This window comes from Chiloscyllium plagiosum, unplaced genomic scaffold (genome assembly GCF_037043375.1).
Source record: "Chiloscyllium plagiosum isolate Xiang-an unplaced genomic scaffold, Cpla_swu_hap1 HiC_scaffold_28, whole genome shotgun sequence".
Classification (NCBI taxonomy): Eukaryota; Metazoa; Chordata; class Chondrichthyes; order Orectolobiformes; family Hemiscylliidae; genus Chiloscyllium; species Chiloscyllium plagiosum.
The window spans coordinates 46,381,595-46,399,381 of NW_028270166.1; the positions used below are offsets into that span (position 1 = coordinate 46,381,595).

Consider the following 17,787-nt stretch of genomic DNA (forward strand, 5'->3'; position numbering starts at 1 on the left):
TTTCTTTGTTCCCTTTTAGCTACTTCTCCAGCATCATTCTCCAGTGGCCCAATGTCCACTTTTGCCTCACCTTTGCCTTTTATATATCTAAAGAAACTCTTGCAAACTTTCCTAATATTACTGGCTAGCTTACCCTCCTATTTAATCTTCTCCCTTCTTGTTTCTTTCTTTGTTGTCCTCTGTTGGTCTTTGTAGCCTTCCCACTACCCTTTGCCACATCAAATGCTTTCTCTTTTGCTTCTATGCTATCCCTGACTTCCCTGGTCAGCCATAGTTGCCTCATCCTCCCTTTAGTATAATTCTTTTCCCACGGGATAAATTTTTGTTGTGTCCCTCAAATTTTTTTCCTCTCCTATTTGACTTTGAGCAATTTGCTTTGAAATATATGTCCTAAATGTTGTTTTTAAATTATAGGAACAGTAGCATTGGAACGTTTTCTACAAATATATATGGAACATGTGGAGGCACAGAGAAGATAAAAGATCCACGACCACTCCATGATAAAGCTTTTGTCCAACAGTGCATTCGACAGCTTTGCGAGGTATTTTAGTTGGAATAATTTCAAATGGGCAATTGGAATGGGCAAAGTAAAAAATCACAGGACACCACGTTAAGGTCCAACAGGTTTATTTGAAATCACAAGTTTTTGGAACAATGCTCCTTTGTCATGTGCGGTGAGAGAGGGCGCACCAACAGAGTTTATAGGCAGAGAGATCAAGGATCATACAATATGTCTAAGTGAACAAACCTAAAATGCTTGATAGAGAACTCTGTTAGAAAGGGGATTCAAGTTTTGATTGATTAAGGTGCAAAAATCAGAATCTGTTTCAAGTCACTACTCCAAGATAATTAAGGGTTTTGTCAGTATCTGTCTAACTTTCCAAACTTCAATCAGGCAGAGATAAAAAAGGTGACATCTCGGGTCAGACACTGAATTGTAGGTGTGAGGCCTCGTTCAGCATCTTCTCTTGAGTTTTAAATCAGGCTGGTCTTGTTTTGAAAGCAGGAATTTATAAAATGCCACACTGACTGTGACTACAAGCTGTGTTTTTTGAACAAAATAGAATATATCTGCAAATAAGCAAACATCTTGGATGAAATGATTCGCCCTATAGATTTATATGTGTTCTGACATATAATGTGAGTGCACACGTTTGCGTGAGAGAGTGTAATGAAAGAGTTCAGAAAAGATTTACAAGATTGTTGCCAGGGTTGGAGGATTTGAGCTTTAGGGAGAGGTTGAATAGGCTGAGGCTGTTTTTCCTGGAGCATTGGAGGCTGAGGGGTGACCTTATAGAGGTTTATAAAATCATGAGGGGCATGATTAGGATAAATAGAACAAAGTCTTTTCCCTGAGGTGGGGGAGCCTAGAACTAGAGGGCGTAGGTTTGGGGTGAGAGGGGAAAGATATAAAAGGGACGTAAGGGGCAACTTTTTCACACAGCGAGTGGTGCATGTATGGATTGAGCTGCCAGAGAAAATTAGATTAGATTAGATTAGATTAGATTACTTACAGTGTGGAAACAGGCCCTTCGGCCCAACAAGTCCACACCGACCCACCAAAGTGCACCCACCCAGACCCATTCCCCTACACTTACCCCTGCACCTAACACTACGGGCAATTTAGCATGGCCAATTCACCTAACCTGCACATCTTTGGACTGTGGGAGGAAACCGGAGCACCCGGAGGAAACCCACGCAGACACGGGGAGAATGTGCAAACTCCACACAGTCAGTCGCCTGAGGCGGGAATTGAACCCAGGTCTCTGGCGCTGTGAGGCAGCAGTGCTAACCACTGTGCCACCGTGCTGCCCGTAATGGTGGAGGCTAGTACAATTACACCATTTAAAAGGCATCTGGATGGGTATATGAATAGGAAGGGTTTAGAGGGATATGGGCCAAGTCCTGGCAAATGGGACTAGATTAGGTTGGGATATCTGGTTGGCATGAATGAGTTGGACCGAAGGGTCTGTTTCCGTGCTGTACATCTCTATGGCTAAGTAATACAAAGCTGGGCAAACTAGTTAAGGTAAAGAGGTCATAACAATTTATCAAGGTGATGCTGTCAAAACAGGCCAGTTAGGAAGATTTTACAGATACAGAAGTGTGGTGGTGTCACATGTAGTCTGACATGAACCCAAGATCAAGGTTGAGGTCATCTTCATGGGTATGAAACTTGGCTGTCAGTCTCTTCTCAGTGATTCTGTGTTGTGTATCTCAAAGTCAGTGTTGGAGTTCACTTACCTGATGATCAGAGGCTGAATGCCCTTGACCATTGAAGTGTTCCCAGACTGGGAGGAAACACTCCTGTCTGGTGATTGTCTATTCATCCATCTTCGTAGCCAATATACCATGTGTGGGGGCATCTTTGCCTTCAGTATATGAAAGAGAACATTGGCCAAGTCACATGAGTATCTGCCATGTGCATGGTGGGTAGTGTTCCAATGTATGATGGTAGGTATCCATGTCGATGATCTGACCTGTCTTACAGAGATTGCCTTGGCAGGTTGTGTGGTGTTGTGGTTGATGTTGTACTGAAGGCTGGATAGTTTGCTAAAAACAATGGGAACACTTCAATGTTCAAGGGCATTCAGTCTCTAATCATCAGGTAAGTGAACTCTAACACTGACTTTGAGATACACAATGCAGAATAACTGAGAAGAGACTGATAGCCAAGTTTCATACCCATGAAGATGACGTCAACCTTGATCTTGGGTTCATGTCAGACTACATGTAACACCACCACACTGTTCAGTATTTGTAAAAATCTTCCTAACTGTCCTGTTTTGACAGCATCACCGTGATAAATTATTATGACCTCTCTACCTTAAATAGTTTGGTTGTTTTGAAGGCAAGAAGTGGAGACGTACAGAAGACCTTGGTGAGATGCTGATCATCATCATGTGTTGAAGGCCATGAAGAACATGGCATAGTTTCTTCAGTCTGGGAAAGTACTGGACAACTGTGGGGATTGGATTAGGAGTGGGATGTTCTTTGGAGGGTCGGTTTGTACTTGATGGAAGCAGGCCATTTGGCCCAAACTGCAGGGATTCTATGCTGTGCCACAGTGAAAAACTGCATCAACCTCAGAAGGCAGACACAGAGCACTCTTTGTTGTCCAGTACTTCCCCAAAGCAGAGAAACTATGCCACGTTCTTCATGGCCTTCGACACATTATCGATGATGATCAGTGCCTCGCCAAGGTCTTCCCTATGCCTCCACTTCATGCCTTCAAAACAACTGCCAAACCTTGAACAGACCATTGTTCGCAGTAAACTATCCAGCCTTCAGGACAACATCAACCACAACACCACACAACCCTGCCATGGCAATCTCTGCAAGACATGTCAGATCATCGACATGGATATGCCATCACACATGGGAACACCACTCACCACATACATGGCAGATACTCATGTGACCTGGCCAATGTTGTCTATCTAATACGCTGCAGCAAGGATGCCCCAAGGAATGGTATATTGGTGAGACCACGCAGATGCTACGGAGATGGCTGAATGGACACCATGCCAGACAGGTGTCTTCCCTACCAGTCTGGGAACATTTTAGCGGTCAAGGGCATTCAGCCTCCAATCTTTGAGCAAGTGTCCTCCAACGTGGACTTTGAGGTACACAATAACACAGAATTGCTGAGCAGAGACTGATAGCCAAATTCCATACCATACCCATGAAGATGGCCTCAGTTGTGATCTTCAGTTCATGTCGTGATACAGGTGACCCCACCACACTTTTGTATCTGTAAAATCTTCCTTACTGTCCTGTTTTGACAGCATTGCCTTGATAAATTATGACTTCTCTACCTTAATTAGTAACTGAACTACTTATTACATTCACATTGATTCTCTCTCGCTCTCGCTCACACGCTCTCGCTCTCACAGGCTCTCTCGCTCTCTCTCTCACTCTTGGCGCTCGCGTTTTCTCTCTCTCTCTCTCTCTCTCTCTCTCTCTCTCTCTCTCTCTCTCTCTCTCTCACACACACACACACACACACACACACACACACACACACACACACACACACACACACTTTCTGTCACAATGCATATAAATCTATGGGTGAATAATTTCATCCAAGATGTTTGTTTGTTTGCAGTTTTGTTCTATTTTGTTCAAAATACACAATTTGTACTTAGTCAGTGTGGCACTTTATAAATTGCTTTCGGAACAAGACCAGCCTGATTTAAAACTTGGAGACAGATTGAACGAGGCGTTATACCCACAATTCAGTGTCTGACCAGAGATGTCACCTCTTGTATCTCTGCCTGATTGAAGTTTGGAAAGTTAGGCAGACACTGATAAAATGCTTAATTATCTTGGAGGAGTGACTTGAAACAGATTCTGAATTAAACTCAGAATCTATCAAAACTTGTATCCCCTTTCTAACTGAATTCTCCATCAGCATTTTATGTTTGTTCACTTCGACGAATTGTATGGTCCTTTGATCTCTCTGTCTTGACAAAGGAGCATCCCTCTGAAAGCTTGTGATCTCAAATAAACTTGTTGGACTACAAACTGGTGTTCTGTGATTTTTAACTTAGTCTATGCCAGTACAACACCAGCACTTCCACATCATGGCTACTATCTGGGTGGCACAGTGGTTAGCACTGCTGCCTCACAGCGCCAGAGACCCAGGTTCAATTCCTGCCTCAGGTGACTGACTGTGTGGAGTTTGCACATTCTCCCCGTGTCTGCGTGGGTTTCCTCCGGGTGCTCCGGTTTCCTCCCAAAGTCCAAAAATGTGCAGGTTAGGTGAATTGGCTACGCTAAAAATTGCCCGTAGTGTTAGGTGAAGGGGTAAATGTAGGGGAATGGGTCTGGGTGGGTGCGCTTCGGCGGGTCGGTGTGGACTTGTTGGGCCGAAGGGCCTGCTTCCACACTGTACGTAATCTAATCTAATCTATCGGCAATTCGAATGCAGCACTGGTGTTGAGTGTGTAAGTAGTGTTGCAGGTTTTGAACTATTCTCTTACATAGTGGCAATGTTTTGAGTAATTTGGGTTAAACTGTCCAATATCTAATGATTCAAGAGCATCAGTATATTAACAGTATTTGTTAATCTGCACTCGATAAAGTTGTATTTTGCATTTTCTCAAATTCTTCCAATTGAGTAAGAAGGACAGTTACAAGCGTCAATCTGCTTTGTTGAGAGAGACAGTACGTGAATGTTTGAGCAAATCACAGAATTTGCTAATCTCTGCAAATTGGAAAACTAAATAAACCAGATGCCCTTCTATATGACTATATTAACTTATGGTGTTATCTTTCTACATGAATCTTTGCTGATCATAAACTAATAACCTTTGTTTTGGCTTCCTGTTTCAAACCAAGGACTGCTCCAATGTTTTTCAATCTGCATTCACTCCCATGCATTTACTTTTCCTGTAAGTATGAACCCAAGAGCGATAGTGTCTTGACACACTTGCACAATTGAAGGTTTCCCTGAAGGTTTGTAAGACCATAGCCACAGGACGAGAATTAGACCATTTGGCCCATTGAGCCTGCTCCACCATTCAATACGATCATGACTGATGATCCTAAACTTCACTTTCTTGCCTTATATGCATGACCAAGTACCTTGCTGATTTAAAAACCTGTTTCAGCCTTGAATGTACTTAACAACCCAGTCTTGATAGCCCTACGTGTTAGAATGTGCCACAGATTCCCTACCCTCAATAAATTTATCATCCTTTCTTATGTGGGTGACCCTGAGATTCTGTCCACTGATCCCAGACTCTTTCCCCCAAGGGTAAAATAGCCATCCAGCATCTACACTTCAAGCCCGCTAAGCATACTATAAATGATCTCATCTGCAATCTATTGAAAAACCTCCAGCTGTGACCACATTAATAAAATTGTTCTTGCCACAATGGAAGGAATATTTATTCACCTGAGATGAAGGAGCGAACTGCTTAAAATCGCCAGATGTTCCACACGCATCCATGATATCTGACTCATTAACATTGAGCTCTATTCAATCTTGCAGACTGTTTAAAATTGGTGCAAATTCACTTTTTTGAAGGGCAGACTAATTCCTAAATCAACTGTAGAAAACTGTTGGAAGATATCAAAGCGACTGCATCCTTGTTGAACAAGATGACTTTCCTTTTTTGATGTTCAGACAATGAGATAGTACAAATTTCAAAGTATTCTCCATGATAAAACTGTATTTTTTTCACCCCTTCAATTTTTATATTGAAATTTCAGTTGTTTATACAAAATGCTGTATTTTTAAAAAGAAAATTAGCTTCCATTGATGTAAATTCATGTTAGATTTCTGATTTACCTCCAAATATTGTAATGCAGTGGCATCTTGAAAAACAGCAGTCACTGCAATTATGTTAAGTTTCAAAAGGGAACCACTTTCTTGAAAGCTCCCAATGATTCTCACAATGTTGAAATGATCAATGTAAAATCCATCGTTGTGTAATTTTTCAGGTGAGTAACTACTGCTAGTGTATTGATACAACTTCTTGAATGCTTTCTGCAAAATGGTAGAAAATGGGTTGGTGTGTAATCTCTTGCAGTTGTCCATGGCTGTGATGAAGGACCAAGTAAAGACTAGAATTTTTTTTTTTTTTTTGCAAGGATGTGCCCATTCGTGCATGGCGAATTTCTGTCCTCCATTCTCTCTAATTCCATATGTATTCAAGGATATTGTATTCTCCAATCCAATACCTATATTCAATAGGTAGTATCTAGTTCATAGAATTCTTATTATTGTACTTAAAATTGAATCAAATGTGTGATTTAAAAGATAATCTATTTTACTATATTTGTTCAAGTTCCTCGGGGAATATGGTTATCCACAACCTGTATCAACTAAGAGTCTGCAATCGCCCAGTTCCAAGGAATTTCTGAAGATCTTTGCCTTTTTATATAACTTGATTGATCAATCTTACCAGATGCCGGATTCAAAGTTTGAGGAAGAGATTCCTCGGATCTTCAAATCTCTTGGGTAAGACTGAAACTGTTTTCAGATCTACAATATATATGTCAGGTTGGCTGCAATATCTTCTTCAGAGTGAGAAGACCCCACTGAGAGCATGAACATGTGGTCCAGGTTGACTATACAGTAGTGCAGCCTTGAATGCCAGCAATATCATCCTTCAAATGAAATTTTGAATCATTTTGACTGACCCATGTCATTGCAACGTTTTATTTCCAGAAATAAAAAGCCACTGGCCTCAGGGTTACAAAATCTTTCAAAATGGCAGTTTGTGTAATTTGGTTTTGTAGAATCTTGATGCACACAAATTGGTTGCTGTGTGATTAAATAACAAGCAATATTTCAATTTCAGTATGTGAGGTGTCACTACAAATTGGGAATGATGAAATATGTATTCTTGATGAAAATGTTGGGTAAATCCATTACCCATTAAACAGTTCTGTAAAGTTCCTGACAAAATGCATGTCTTTCACATCACTTACTTATTAATCTTAACCACCTGGGCAGAGTACTGTTCATTAGCTTTCTGACCAGAGTTCATGCAATAAGGGGCAGTGAAAAGAGCTTCTCCAAAAATTGTTCATGCTAACTTTTATTTCAAGAAAAATGAAATCATAGCAATAGAAAAGCAAAGTACTGTAGATGTTGGAAATCTTAAATAAAAATAGTGAATGCTGGAACTACTCGCAGGTCATACAGCATTTGTGAAAAGGAAAGCAATTAACATTTTAGGTCTATATTCTAAATAAAGATCACAGGCCTGAAACATTTAAGAGCAAAAAGTTTGCATTTTAAAGGTATCCTTCAGAATTGACAGAAAAACATAGGCTTTTTGAGACCATGGTTTGGACTAATGCTGCATGCTAAGGTTTTTTTTTGAGAAAATTGGGACAGTCTTCAAAAGGGCAAGAAGGACGGAGTAGCAATATTGACCAAGATTGCATCTTTCAGGGAGATGTTAATTAGATTGAACTGAATGTAGACTGCTAAGAAAAGAACCGAAAAGGATGCTAGATTTTATAGGCCATCAGCAATGGTAAAGTAGTGGGATACAGAAATATTTTGCCATGATGTTATAATAGGAGACATTAGCTGTTTCCACACTGAAAATTAGAATCTCAAAGGCATAAATTTCTTATCTTCTGAAATCATACATTTTGTACCAATTAGAGAACAAAACCATCTATTAGAACAAAGAACAGTACAAACACAAACACGCCTTTCAGCCCATCAAGACTGCACCAACGTATACCTTTCTAAACTAAAAGCCTTTTGCCACTGAGCTGTCTGAGCTATCCTTCAATTCTCTGCCTAGGTGTCAAGATGCCTCTTAAACACAACTATTGTATCCACCACCACCTCTGGCAATGCATTCCAGGCACTTACCACCTTTTTAAAAAAAAAATCTGCCTCTCACATCTCCTTTAAACTTACACCTTTTACCTTAAACCAATGATCTCCATGTAGTTGACCCTGGGGAAAAAGACTGACTATCCATTCCAAACATGCCTCTCAATTTGTAAACTTCTATCAGGTCACCTCTCATCTTTTGACATTCAAGTGAACCCAATCTCTCCTCATCGCTAGTACACTCCAAATTAGGCAACATCCTAGTAAACTGTTTCTGTACACTCTCCAAAGCCTCAATCTTTCCTATAGTGTAGTGACCAGACCTGTATGCAATATCCCAAATGTATCCCAAATTTTATGCAGCTGCAACATGATTTGCCAATTTTTATACTCTTTGTTCCAACTGGTGAAGGCAAACATGCCATTTTCTGCTTTGACCACCATATCCACTTTTGTTGCCATTTTCAGGGAACTGTGGACCTAGATCTCTCTATGTTAATGCAACCAAGGGTTCTGCCATTTATTATACACTTCCCTCCTGCATTAGATCTTCCAAAATGCATCACTTCTCATTTGTCCTGATTAAACTCCACTGCCATTTCTCCGCTCAAGTCCATCCATATCTTGCCGTATCATCTGGCAATCCTGCTCGCAATCTGCAGCTCTCCCAGTGGTGGTTTCATCCTGAAACTAATCAGGTCACCAACATTCTCCTCCAAATCATTTGCATATATCACAAATAACTGGGATGCCAGCACTGACCCCTACGGAACACCACTGGTCACAGATTTCCAATCAGGAAAAACAGCCTTACACCGCTAGTCTATCTCCTACGTCTAAACCAGTTCTGTATCCACCTTACCAGTCTTAGATCCCATGTGACTTTGCCATTTGTATCAGCCTGCCATGAGGGACCTTGTCAAAAGCCTTGCAAAGTCCATATAGACAACATTTACCACCCTACCCTCAATCATCCTTGTCACTTTCTCAAAAGAACGATCATTTGTGAGACTCAACCTTCCCCCACAGAAAGCCATGCTGCCTTTCACGACATTTATCTTTTTTTTGAAATGTAAGTGAACCCCATCCCTAAGAATTTTTCCCAATAATTTCCCTACCACTGACATGAGGCTTATCGGGCTGTAATTTCCCAGATTATGTTGCCCTTCTTAAACGAAGGAACGATTATGGCTACTCTGTCCTCTGGGACCTATTCTGTGACTAAAGAGGATTCAAAGACTTCATACAGGGCCCCAGCATTTTCATCAACTGCCTTTCTCAGCATTCTGTGATAGACCCCATCAGGTCATTGAGATTTGTCTACCTTAATGCTTTTCAAAACACCCAACACTACCTCCTGTTCTATATTGACGTGCCATAGAATATCAACTTAGCCCTCCTGAGACTCACCATCCACATGTCTACCGATGCAAAGTATTTGTTAAGGACCTCACCCCTTCCTCCAGTACCATGCATAAGTTCTATCCTTTGTCCTTGAGTGGACCTACCCTTTTTAGCTACGTATTTAACACACCTTTGGATTTTCCTTCTGTTTGCCAAAGACATTTCATGCCCCTTTAAGCCCTCCTTGTTAAAGTTCTTTCCTGCTATCTTTTCTATTCTTCAAGGGCTCTGACTGTCTTTAGTTTCCTAAATATTACACATGCCTCCTTTTACTTTTTTGAATAAGCTCTCCAGTTTCCTTGTCATCCAAGGTTCCTGAATCTAGATACCCTTATCCTTTATTTCCAAAGGAACTCCTGAACTCTAACCTAGTGGCCTTTAAAAGATGCCCACATGCCAGGTGCTAATTTACTCTCAAACAGACACCCCCAGTCTGCATTGCACAATTCCTGCATAATATTGTGGTAGTTAGCTTTCCCCTAATTTGATGCCTTCACCCAAAGACCTCATTTATAACTAATGTAAAATTTCCAGATTCATGGTCGCTGCTCCCAAAATGCTCCTTCACCAGGCCAGGCTCGTTTCCCTGGTTGGATTGTTTACTAATTCAGGAATTTCAAAAAAACATCCTGGTCACACCAAACAAATCTCCCCCATGCAAGCCTCTGGGTTTAAAGGAAGTCCTAATCAATATAGGGGGAAGTTAAAATTACCTACCACAACAACCGATTTTGTTTTCCATGTAGTCTATTCACAAAACTATTCCCCTCTCTCCTAGTGGTTATTGGGAAGCCTGCAGTACAATCCCAAAGTGATTGCACCCTTCTTACTTCTGAGGTCTACCCATATGGCTTCGCTGAATGAGCCGTCAAATGTCATAGAGATGTACAGCACGGAAACAGACGCTTTGGTCCAACTCTCCCATGCTGACCAGATATCCTAAATTAATCTAGTTCTATTTGCCAGCAGTTGGCCCATATCCCCCTAACCTCTTCAATTCATATACCCATCCAGCCCTTTAAATGCTGTAATTATACCAGCCTCTTCCACTTCCTCTGGCAGCTCAGTCCATACGTGCACCACCCTTTGCGTGAGAAAGGTGCCCTCCTTGTTAAAGTTCCCTTTCAAATGTTTCCCCTCTCATCCTAAACCTATTCCCTCTAATTCTGGACTCCCCCACCCTAGCATAAAAACCTTGTTTGTTTACCCTATCCATGCCCCTCGTGATTTTATAAATCTCTATAAGATCACTCCTCAGCATCCGATACTGCATGGAAATGAGCCCCAGCCTACGTAATTCCCTGAGCTCTTTGCTTACATCATTGCAAGCAATATGGACCACAGCCTAGGGCTGCTCACCCACTCAGAATATCTTGTCCCTGCTCAGACATCCTTGACCATGGCACCGGGGAATGATAGAATCACTATAGTGTGGAAACAGGCCATTCAGCCCATCAGGTCCACACTGATCCTCACAAGAGCATCCCATCCAGATCAACCTTCCCTACCTTGTCTCTATAACTATGCATTTCCCATATCCATCTAACCTGCACACCTTTGGACTGTGGCAGAAACCAGAGCACCCAGAGGAAACTCATGCAGACACAGGGAGAATATGCAAACTCCACAGAGATAAGTCATCGGAGGCTTGAATCGAACCTAGGTCCCTGGCATTGAGAGGCAGTAGTGCTAACCACTGAGCCACTATGCTGTCCCATGCAAAACACCATAGTGGAGTCTTGCTTGTGGCCACAGAACCTCTTTGTCCCTAACTATAGAGTTCCCCAATCACTACTGCTCACTTACACTTTGATCTTGTCTGCTGTACAATAGAGCTCTGTGTTGCCACAGACCTCGTTGCTGCTTTCCTTTGAGAGGCCATCCTCCCCAATAGTATCCAAAATTCAATTAGTCTTTATCTAACAATAAGGAAGCACTTAACTAACAAGTACATGATTGAATTCAGATATGAAAGAAAAGGGCAAAGCAGGAGCCAAGATTTTAAATTTAACTGCGGATAAATAGGAAATGGTACTATTAATGGGGGATAAAACTATAGATTACAAGTGGGAGGAGTTCAGAAAATGTCCTTATTCTGCTAAAAGGAAAGTGCTGTACTCGTTTAATACAAAATAAACAGACAATATGAATTTAAAAGGAAGAACTTGTATGAAGACCAACAGTGGAGATTCTGCAAGATGAGTCAGAGGTTTACTATGAGTCTGCGTCAGTCAAAAACAACCACTTAACTCTTCTAATCCCATTTTCCAGCATTTGGCCCACAGCCTTCTATGCCTTGGTGTCACAAGTGCACATCCAAATACCATGTTGAGGATTTCTGTCTCTCCCACCCCTACAGGCACCACCCTCTGGATGAGGAATTGCTTTCCTCTCATCACCAGTAAACTTTAATATGCTCTGGTTATTGATCCCTCAACCAAGAGGAAAATAGAGATATGAGAAACAAAAAAAAATGAAGGTGTGATTATCAAGACAAATTTTAAAAAAGGCTTGTAAGACAAGAAGAACCTGTGACACGTGCAAGGTGGGATTAAGTCCTTCAGACAGATTAAAGCTAGGAAGGCGATTAGAAAGTTGAACCTTGCAAGTAAGAATATTGGGATATCTTGTATCCATTTGCTAATGAATATAAAAGTAGGGAGATATTTGAACAAGAAGTAGGTATTTATTAAGGTAATCGCTTCTGATAGTCACCTTCCCACCACGTTCCCACCTACCCTTATAAACTTTCATCCTCTCACAGGCCAAGAATCTGCCTTTAAAATATTCAAACACTCTGTTTCCATGCTTTTTCAGGAAGACTGTTCCAGAGGTTCACAACTGAGAAATAAACTCACCTAATCTCGGTTTTAAGGGGGCAGCTTTGTTTTGGAATTGTGATCCTTAGTTATAAACTCCACCCTGTTGAGACCATTATGTTTCAATCAAGTTGTCTCTTATTTTTCATAACTGAAGTGGATACAAGGCTAATGCATCCAACCTTATAGAAGATGACTGGAGTGGTGGTGTAGGAGTGATTCAGGAGGCATTTTGGGAACAACTCTTGGGGTGAGGACGTAGCCAGGTTGGCTAGATCGTGACTCAAAGCCAGGACCGATATTTGGGGGGAGCTGGCTGGTAAAAAGCATGGCAAAAATGTAGCACCGGGTGGAAACGAAAGGCCAATTAGGATACCCTGGGAGTATTGCAACTTGCAAGATTGTTCCCAGATCATACGTCATCCTCACTTGCAAATATATCGCCAGTCCCTCATGGTCAATGGGCTAGAGTTTTGAAACGATCCTAACAGTAATAAGTGTACCTACACAGCAAAAGGACACAGTGATCATTGGAGACAATTCACGACCATCAAACAGTGAGGCAATTCAATATTTGATGTTTCACATGCTTACTTGAGTTAATGTGAATTTGATAGGACAATGTTACATGATTGAGTACGATAGTGTCAAAGGAGTGAATTTGTTTCTTTGTTGATTTAAGGTATCCTTTTCCGTTGTCAAAAAGTTCAATGTATACAGTAGGAGCTCCACATACTTGGCCACTGATTCTTGGTGCATTGGTTTGGCTGATGGATAATGTTAAGGTAAGAATCTCTAATCCTCATAAAACAAAATTTTGGAATTGCTTACAGTGAGCTGTGTTCCTGAAAATTGTGATTTTGTAAAAGTGGACCAACTTTAAACAAATCAGGGATTTCCATAGGAATCAACATTACCGTCTGAGTGAGGTTCCTCGGGATATTTAGAGTCAGACAGCAGAGACAGGCCCTTCGGCCAAACTGGTCCATGCTGACTAAAATGTCCATCCACACTAACCCCAATTCCCTGCATTTGTCCTATGTCCTTCTAAACCTTTCCTATCCATGTATTTGTCCAAAAGCCTTTTAAATGTTAATGTACCCGCCTCAACCACTTCCCTGGCAGCTCATTCCATATGCGTACCACCTTCTATGTTAAAAAATATGTTGCCGCTCAGGTTCCCTTTAATCCTTTCTCCTCTAACCTTAAACTGATGCCCTCTAGTGCTCTATTCCCTAACCCTGGGGAAAAAGACTGAATACATTCACCTTACCCATGCCTCTCATGATCTTATACGCATCTGTAAGATCCCTCTCACAGTTTCCTACGCTCCAAAGAAAAAAGTCCTAACTAGTCCAACCTCTCCCGACAACTCAGACCGTTGAGTCCTGGCAACATTCTTGTAAATTTCTTCTGCACTCTTTCCAGTTTAATAACATTGAACAATTTGTTAGAGTTCTTTGAAGTGACAAGGAAGGTTAATGAGGGCGAGGTTGTAGACGTAGTCGGTATGGATTTCAGTAAGGCCTTTGGTAAGGTTCCACATGGTAGGCTGCATGCAAGGTGGTCAAAACTGAACACCATTCCAAGTGTGGCCTCACCAATATCCTGCACAACTGCAACATAACTTCCCAACTTCAATACTCAATGCTTTGACTGATAAAAAGCCTTCTTTACTGCCCTGTCAAACTGTGACTCCACTTTCAGTGAACCATGCACTTGATTTCCAAGGTTCCTCTGTTCCACGACACTCCTTAAGGCCCTACCATTTACCATGAAACTCCGACTTTGATTTGACTTTCTAAAATGCAAGACCTCTCATTTATCTATATTAAATGCGATTTTCCATTTCTCAGCATAGTAATAACCTTCCTCACTGTCCATGATACCACCTATTTTTGTCATCTGCAAACTTACTAATCAAGCCTTGCACATTCTCATTCAAATCATTGATATAGATAACAAACCAATAATGGGCCTAGCAGGGACTAGATTATGTTGGGATATCTGGTCGGCATGAATGGGTTGGACCGAAGGGTCTGTTTCCATGCTGTACATCTTTATGACTCTATGACACTGACACCGAGGCACTCCACTAGTCACAGGCCTCCAGTCCGACAAGCATCCTTCCACTATTACCCTCTGCTTCCTACCACCAAGCCAATTGTGTATCCAATTTGTCAGGTCCCCCTGAATTCCATGCGATCTAACCTTTCAGAGCAGCCTACCATGTGGACCCTTATCAAAGGCCTTATTAAAATCCATATCGACTACGTCTACCACCCTGTCTTCATCAACCTTCCTGGTCACTTCAAAGAACTCTAACAAATTTGTGAAGCATGATCTCCTACACACAAAGCCATGCTTGTTATTCCTAATCAAACCCTGTCATAATGTCATAGAGATGTACAGCATGGAAACAGACCCTTCAGTCCAACCCATCCATGCCGACCAGATATCCCCACCCAACCTAGTCCCACCTGCCAGCACCTGGCCCATATCCCTCCAAACCCTTCCTATTCATATACCCATCCAAATGCCTCTTAAATGTTGCAATTGTACCAGCCTCCATCAGATCCTCTGGCAGCTCATTCCATCCACGTACCACGCACGGCGTGAAAAAGTTGCCCCTTAGGTCTCTTTTATATCTTTCCCCTCTCACCCTAAACCCATACCTTCTAGTCCTGGACTCCCCGACCCCAGGGAAAAGACTTTGTCTATTTATCCTATCCATGTTCCTCATAATTTTGTAAACCTCTATGAGGTCACCCCTCAGCCTCTGACGCTCCAGGGAAAACAGCCCCAGCCTGTTCAGCCTCTCCCTGTAGCTCAGATCCTCCAACCCTGGCAACATCCTTGTAAATCTTTTCTGAACCCTTTCAAGTTTCACAACATCTTTCCGATTGCATGCAATTCTGGTCTCCTTCCAATATTCCAACAGTGGCCTAACCAATGTCCTGTACAGCCGCAACATGACCTCCCAAATCCTGTACTCAGTACTCTGACCAATAAAGGAAAGCATGCCAAATGCCTCCTTCACTGTCCTATCTACCTGCAACTCCACTTTCATGGAGCTTTGAACCTGCAGTCCAAGGTCTCTTTGTTCAGCAACACTCCCTAGGACCTTACCATTAAGTATATAAGTCCTGCTATGGTTTGCATTCCCAAAATGCAGCACCTTGCATTTATCTGAATTAAACTCCATCTGCCACGTCTCAGCCCATTGGCCCATCTGGTCCCTGTCCTTCCAATGCATGTATATCTTATCTCAGAATCTTCTCGAGTAACATACCTACCACAGATGTTAGAGTTACTGGTCTGTAGTTCACAATTTTATTTTTTGCAGCCCTTCTTGAATGAAGGCACAACATTTGCTACCCTCCAGTCTTCCAGGATCTCACCTGTGGCTAGCTATGATGCAAATATATCAGCCAGGGGCAGGATTCTTTGAAAAGATCTGGTCAGGACCAGGAGATTTATCAAGCTTCATGCATTCTAATATGTCCAACACCACCTCTACTGTGATAAGGACTGTCCCCACTAACCTCCCCAAGTTTTCATGTCTTTCTCCATGGTAAGCACAGAAGAGAAATGTTTCTTTAAAAAAAAGTCCTGCTACTCTATCAGAAACATCTTTTGTCTTTGTTCTTTCCCATGTTGGCTTCAACTTTGATTTTGATCGTTGATTCTTCACCTTCCAAATTATTTTCCAGTCTTGAAGTATCTCTTCATTTGACCCCAACTTAAGCAATACACCCTGTTGGACCTGATCACGTCACATCTATTTTTTGAGCTGTGAGAAAGACACTGTTAGTGAAGTGTTAGCAATTGTGTTCTTGCATGGTTCTAGGAGACTGGTGGATGCTGAAATATCTTATTGATTGTGCAATGTTTGGTAGCAGTTCGAAATGCATCACAAAAGGTGTTGATTAGATTTGGAAGTGCAGTCTCTGGTATACTTGTATAAGTGTGACTGTAATAATTGTTCCTATTTACTTTGCCCACAGCTGGTCAACTCTGTTGATCCGGATAAGATCCTGTTTGGTCCTGATAAGGACTGGGATGTGGTGGAGAATGTGACTGATGATGGTGTTCATAATAATAGGGTATGTAATTGCTGATTATCCTCAAATGGTATGTACAATTCAGCAGTTGTTTTCAGACATTTCATCACCATACTAGGTAACATCATCAATGAGGAGAAAGTGAGGACTGCAGATGCTGGAGATCAGAGCTTAAAAATGTGTTGCTGGAAAAGCGCAGCAGGTCAGGCACCATCAACATAAATACACAAATAAAAAACGGACCATACCACCAGTGCTTCACCTGAGGCTCATTGATGTTGGTTCTTAGTATGGTGACAAAACGTCTGAAAACATACCTTTCAGCTCAGTGAGCAAACTTACATCTTGAACCTCAGCCTAAGCTACCTGCTCCTTTGATGCTGCCTGACCTGCTGGGCTTTTCCAGCATCACATTTTTAAGCAACATCATCAATGAGCCTCCAGTGAAGCACTGGTGGTATGGCCCGCTTTTTATTTGTGTTTGGGTTTCCTTGGATTGGTGATGACATTTCCTGTTCTTTTTCTCATGGGGTGGTAAATGGGATCTACTAGTATCTTTACGTACAGATGAGGAAGGACACCACTTCGACTGGGACAACACATCCCAGAGAAGCCAAACAGAGATGCATACAAGAATTCCTAGAAGCATGGCATTCCAATCAGAACTCTATCAACAATCATATTGACTTGGATCTCATTTGCCACCCCCAAGGGGGGAAAAACAGGAAATGGCATCAGCAATCCAAGGAAACCTAAACACACAAATAAAAAGCGGACCATACCACCAGTGCTTCACCTGAAGCTCATTGATGTTGGTGCTTAGTATGGTGACAAAATGTCTGAAAACAAACCTTCCAGCTCAGTGAGCAAACTTACATCTAGAACCTCAACCTAAGCTACAAATCTTCTCAAAACTCAATAACATTGTCAACTTTTAGCATTTTTGTATTTTTTTATTTTTTAATCATCTAAGTTATTAGGGTCCAGAAAGTCTTGTGACATAAACAGGGAACAGCAAATGTAACAAATACTGTCTTGCGTTTTGCAGCTTCAATATTCACTAACTTTGCAAAAATGGCATTTGTCTCTTGGCCTCCCTTTTTAGATGAACTTTCTGAATTTTCCCATTAAAGGTCATTATAGATTAAATATCTAGTGGTTGCATCAAAAAGTACTGGTAAATCTG

General features: G+C 41.6%; 1 protein-coding gene across 2 annotated transcripts in view; it reads left to right on the forward strand.

Moving 5' to 3' along the window:
- The window catches only part of ndc80 (NDC80 kinetochore complex component), a 62,527-nt gene that overhangs the window by 16,477 nt on the left and 28,263 nt on the right, over positions 1-17,787 (forward strand). For both annotated transcript variants that reach the window (XM_087976170.1, XM_087976169.1), the window contains exons 4-7: positions 415-541; positions 6,801-6,973; positions 13,220-13,322; positions 16,545-16,643. In XM_087976170.1, the coding sequence (XP_087832296.1) occupies positions 415-541; positions 6,801-6,973; positions 13,220-13,322; positions 16,545-16,643 (502 nt within the window). The remainder of the gene's footprint in view (positions 1-414; positions 542-6,800; positions 6,974-13,219; positions 13,323-16,544; positions 16,644-17,787) is intronic.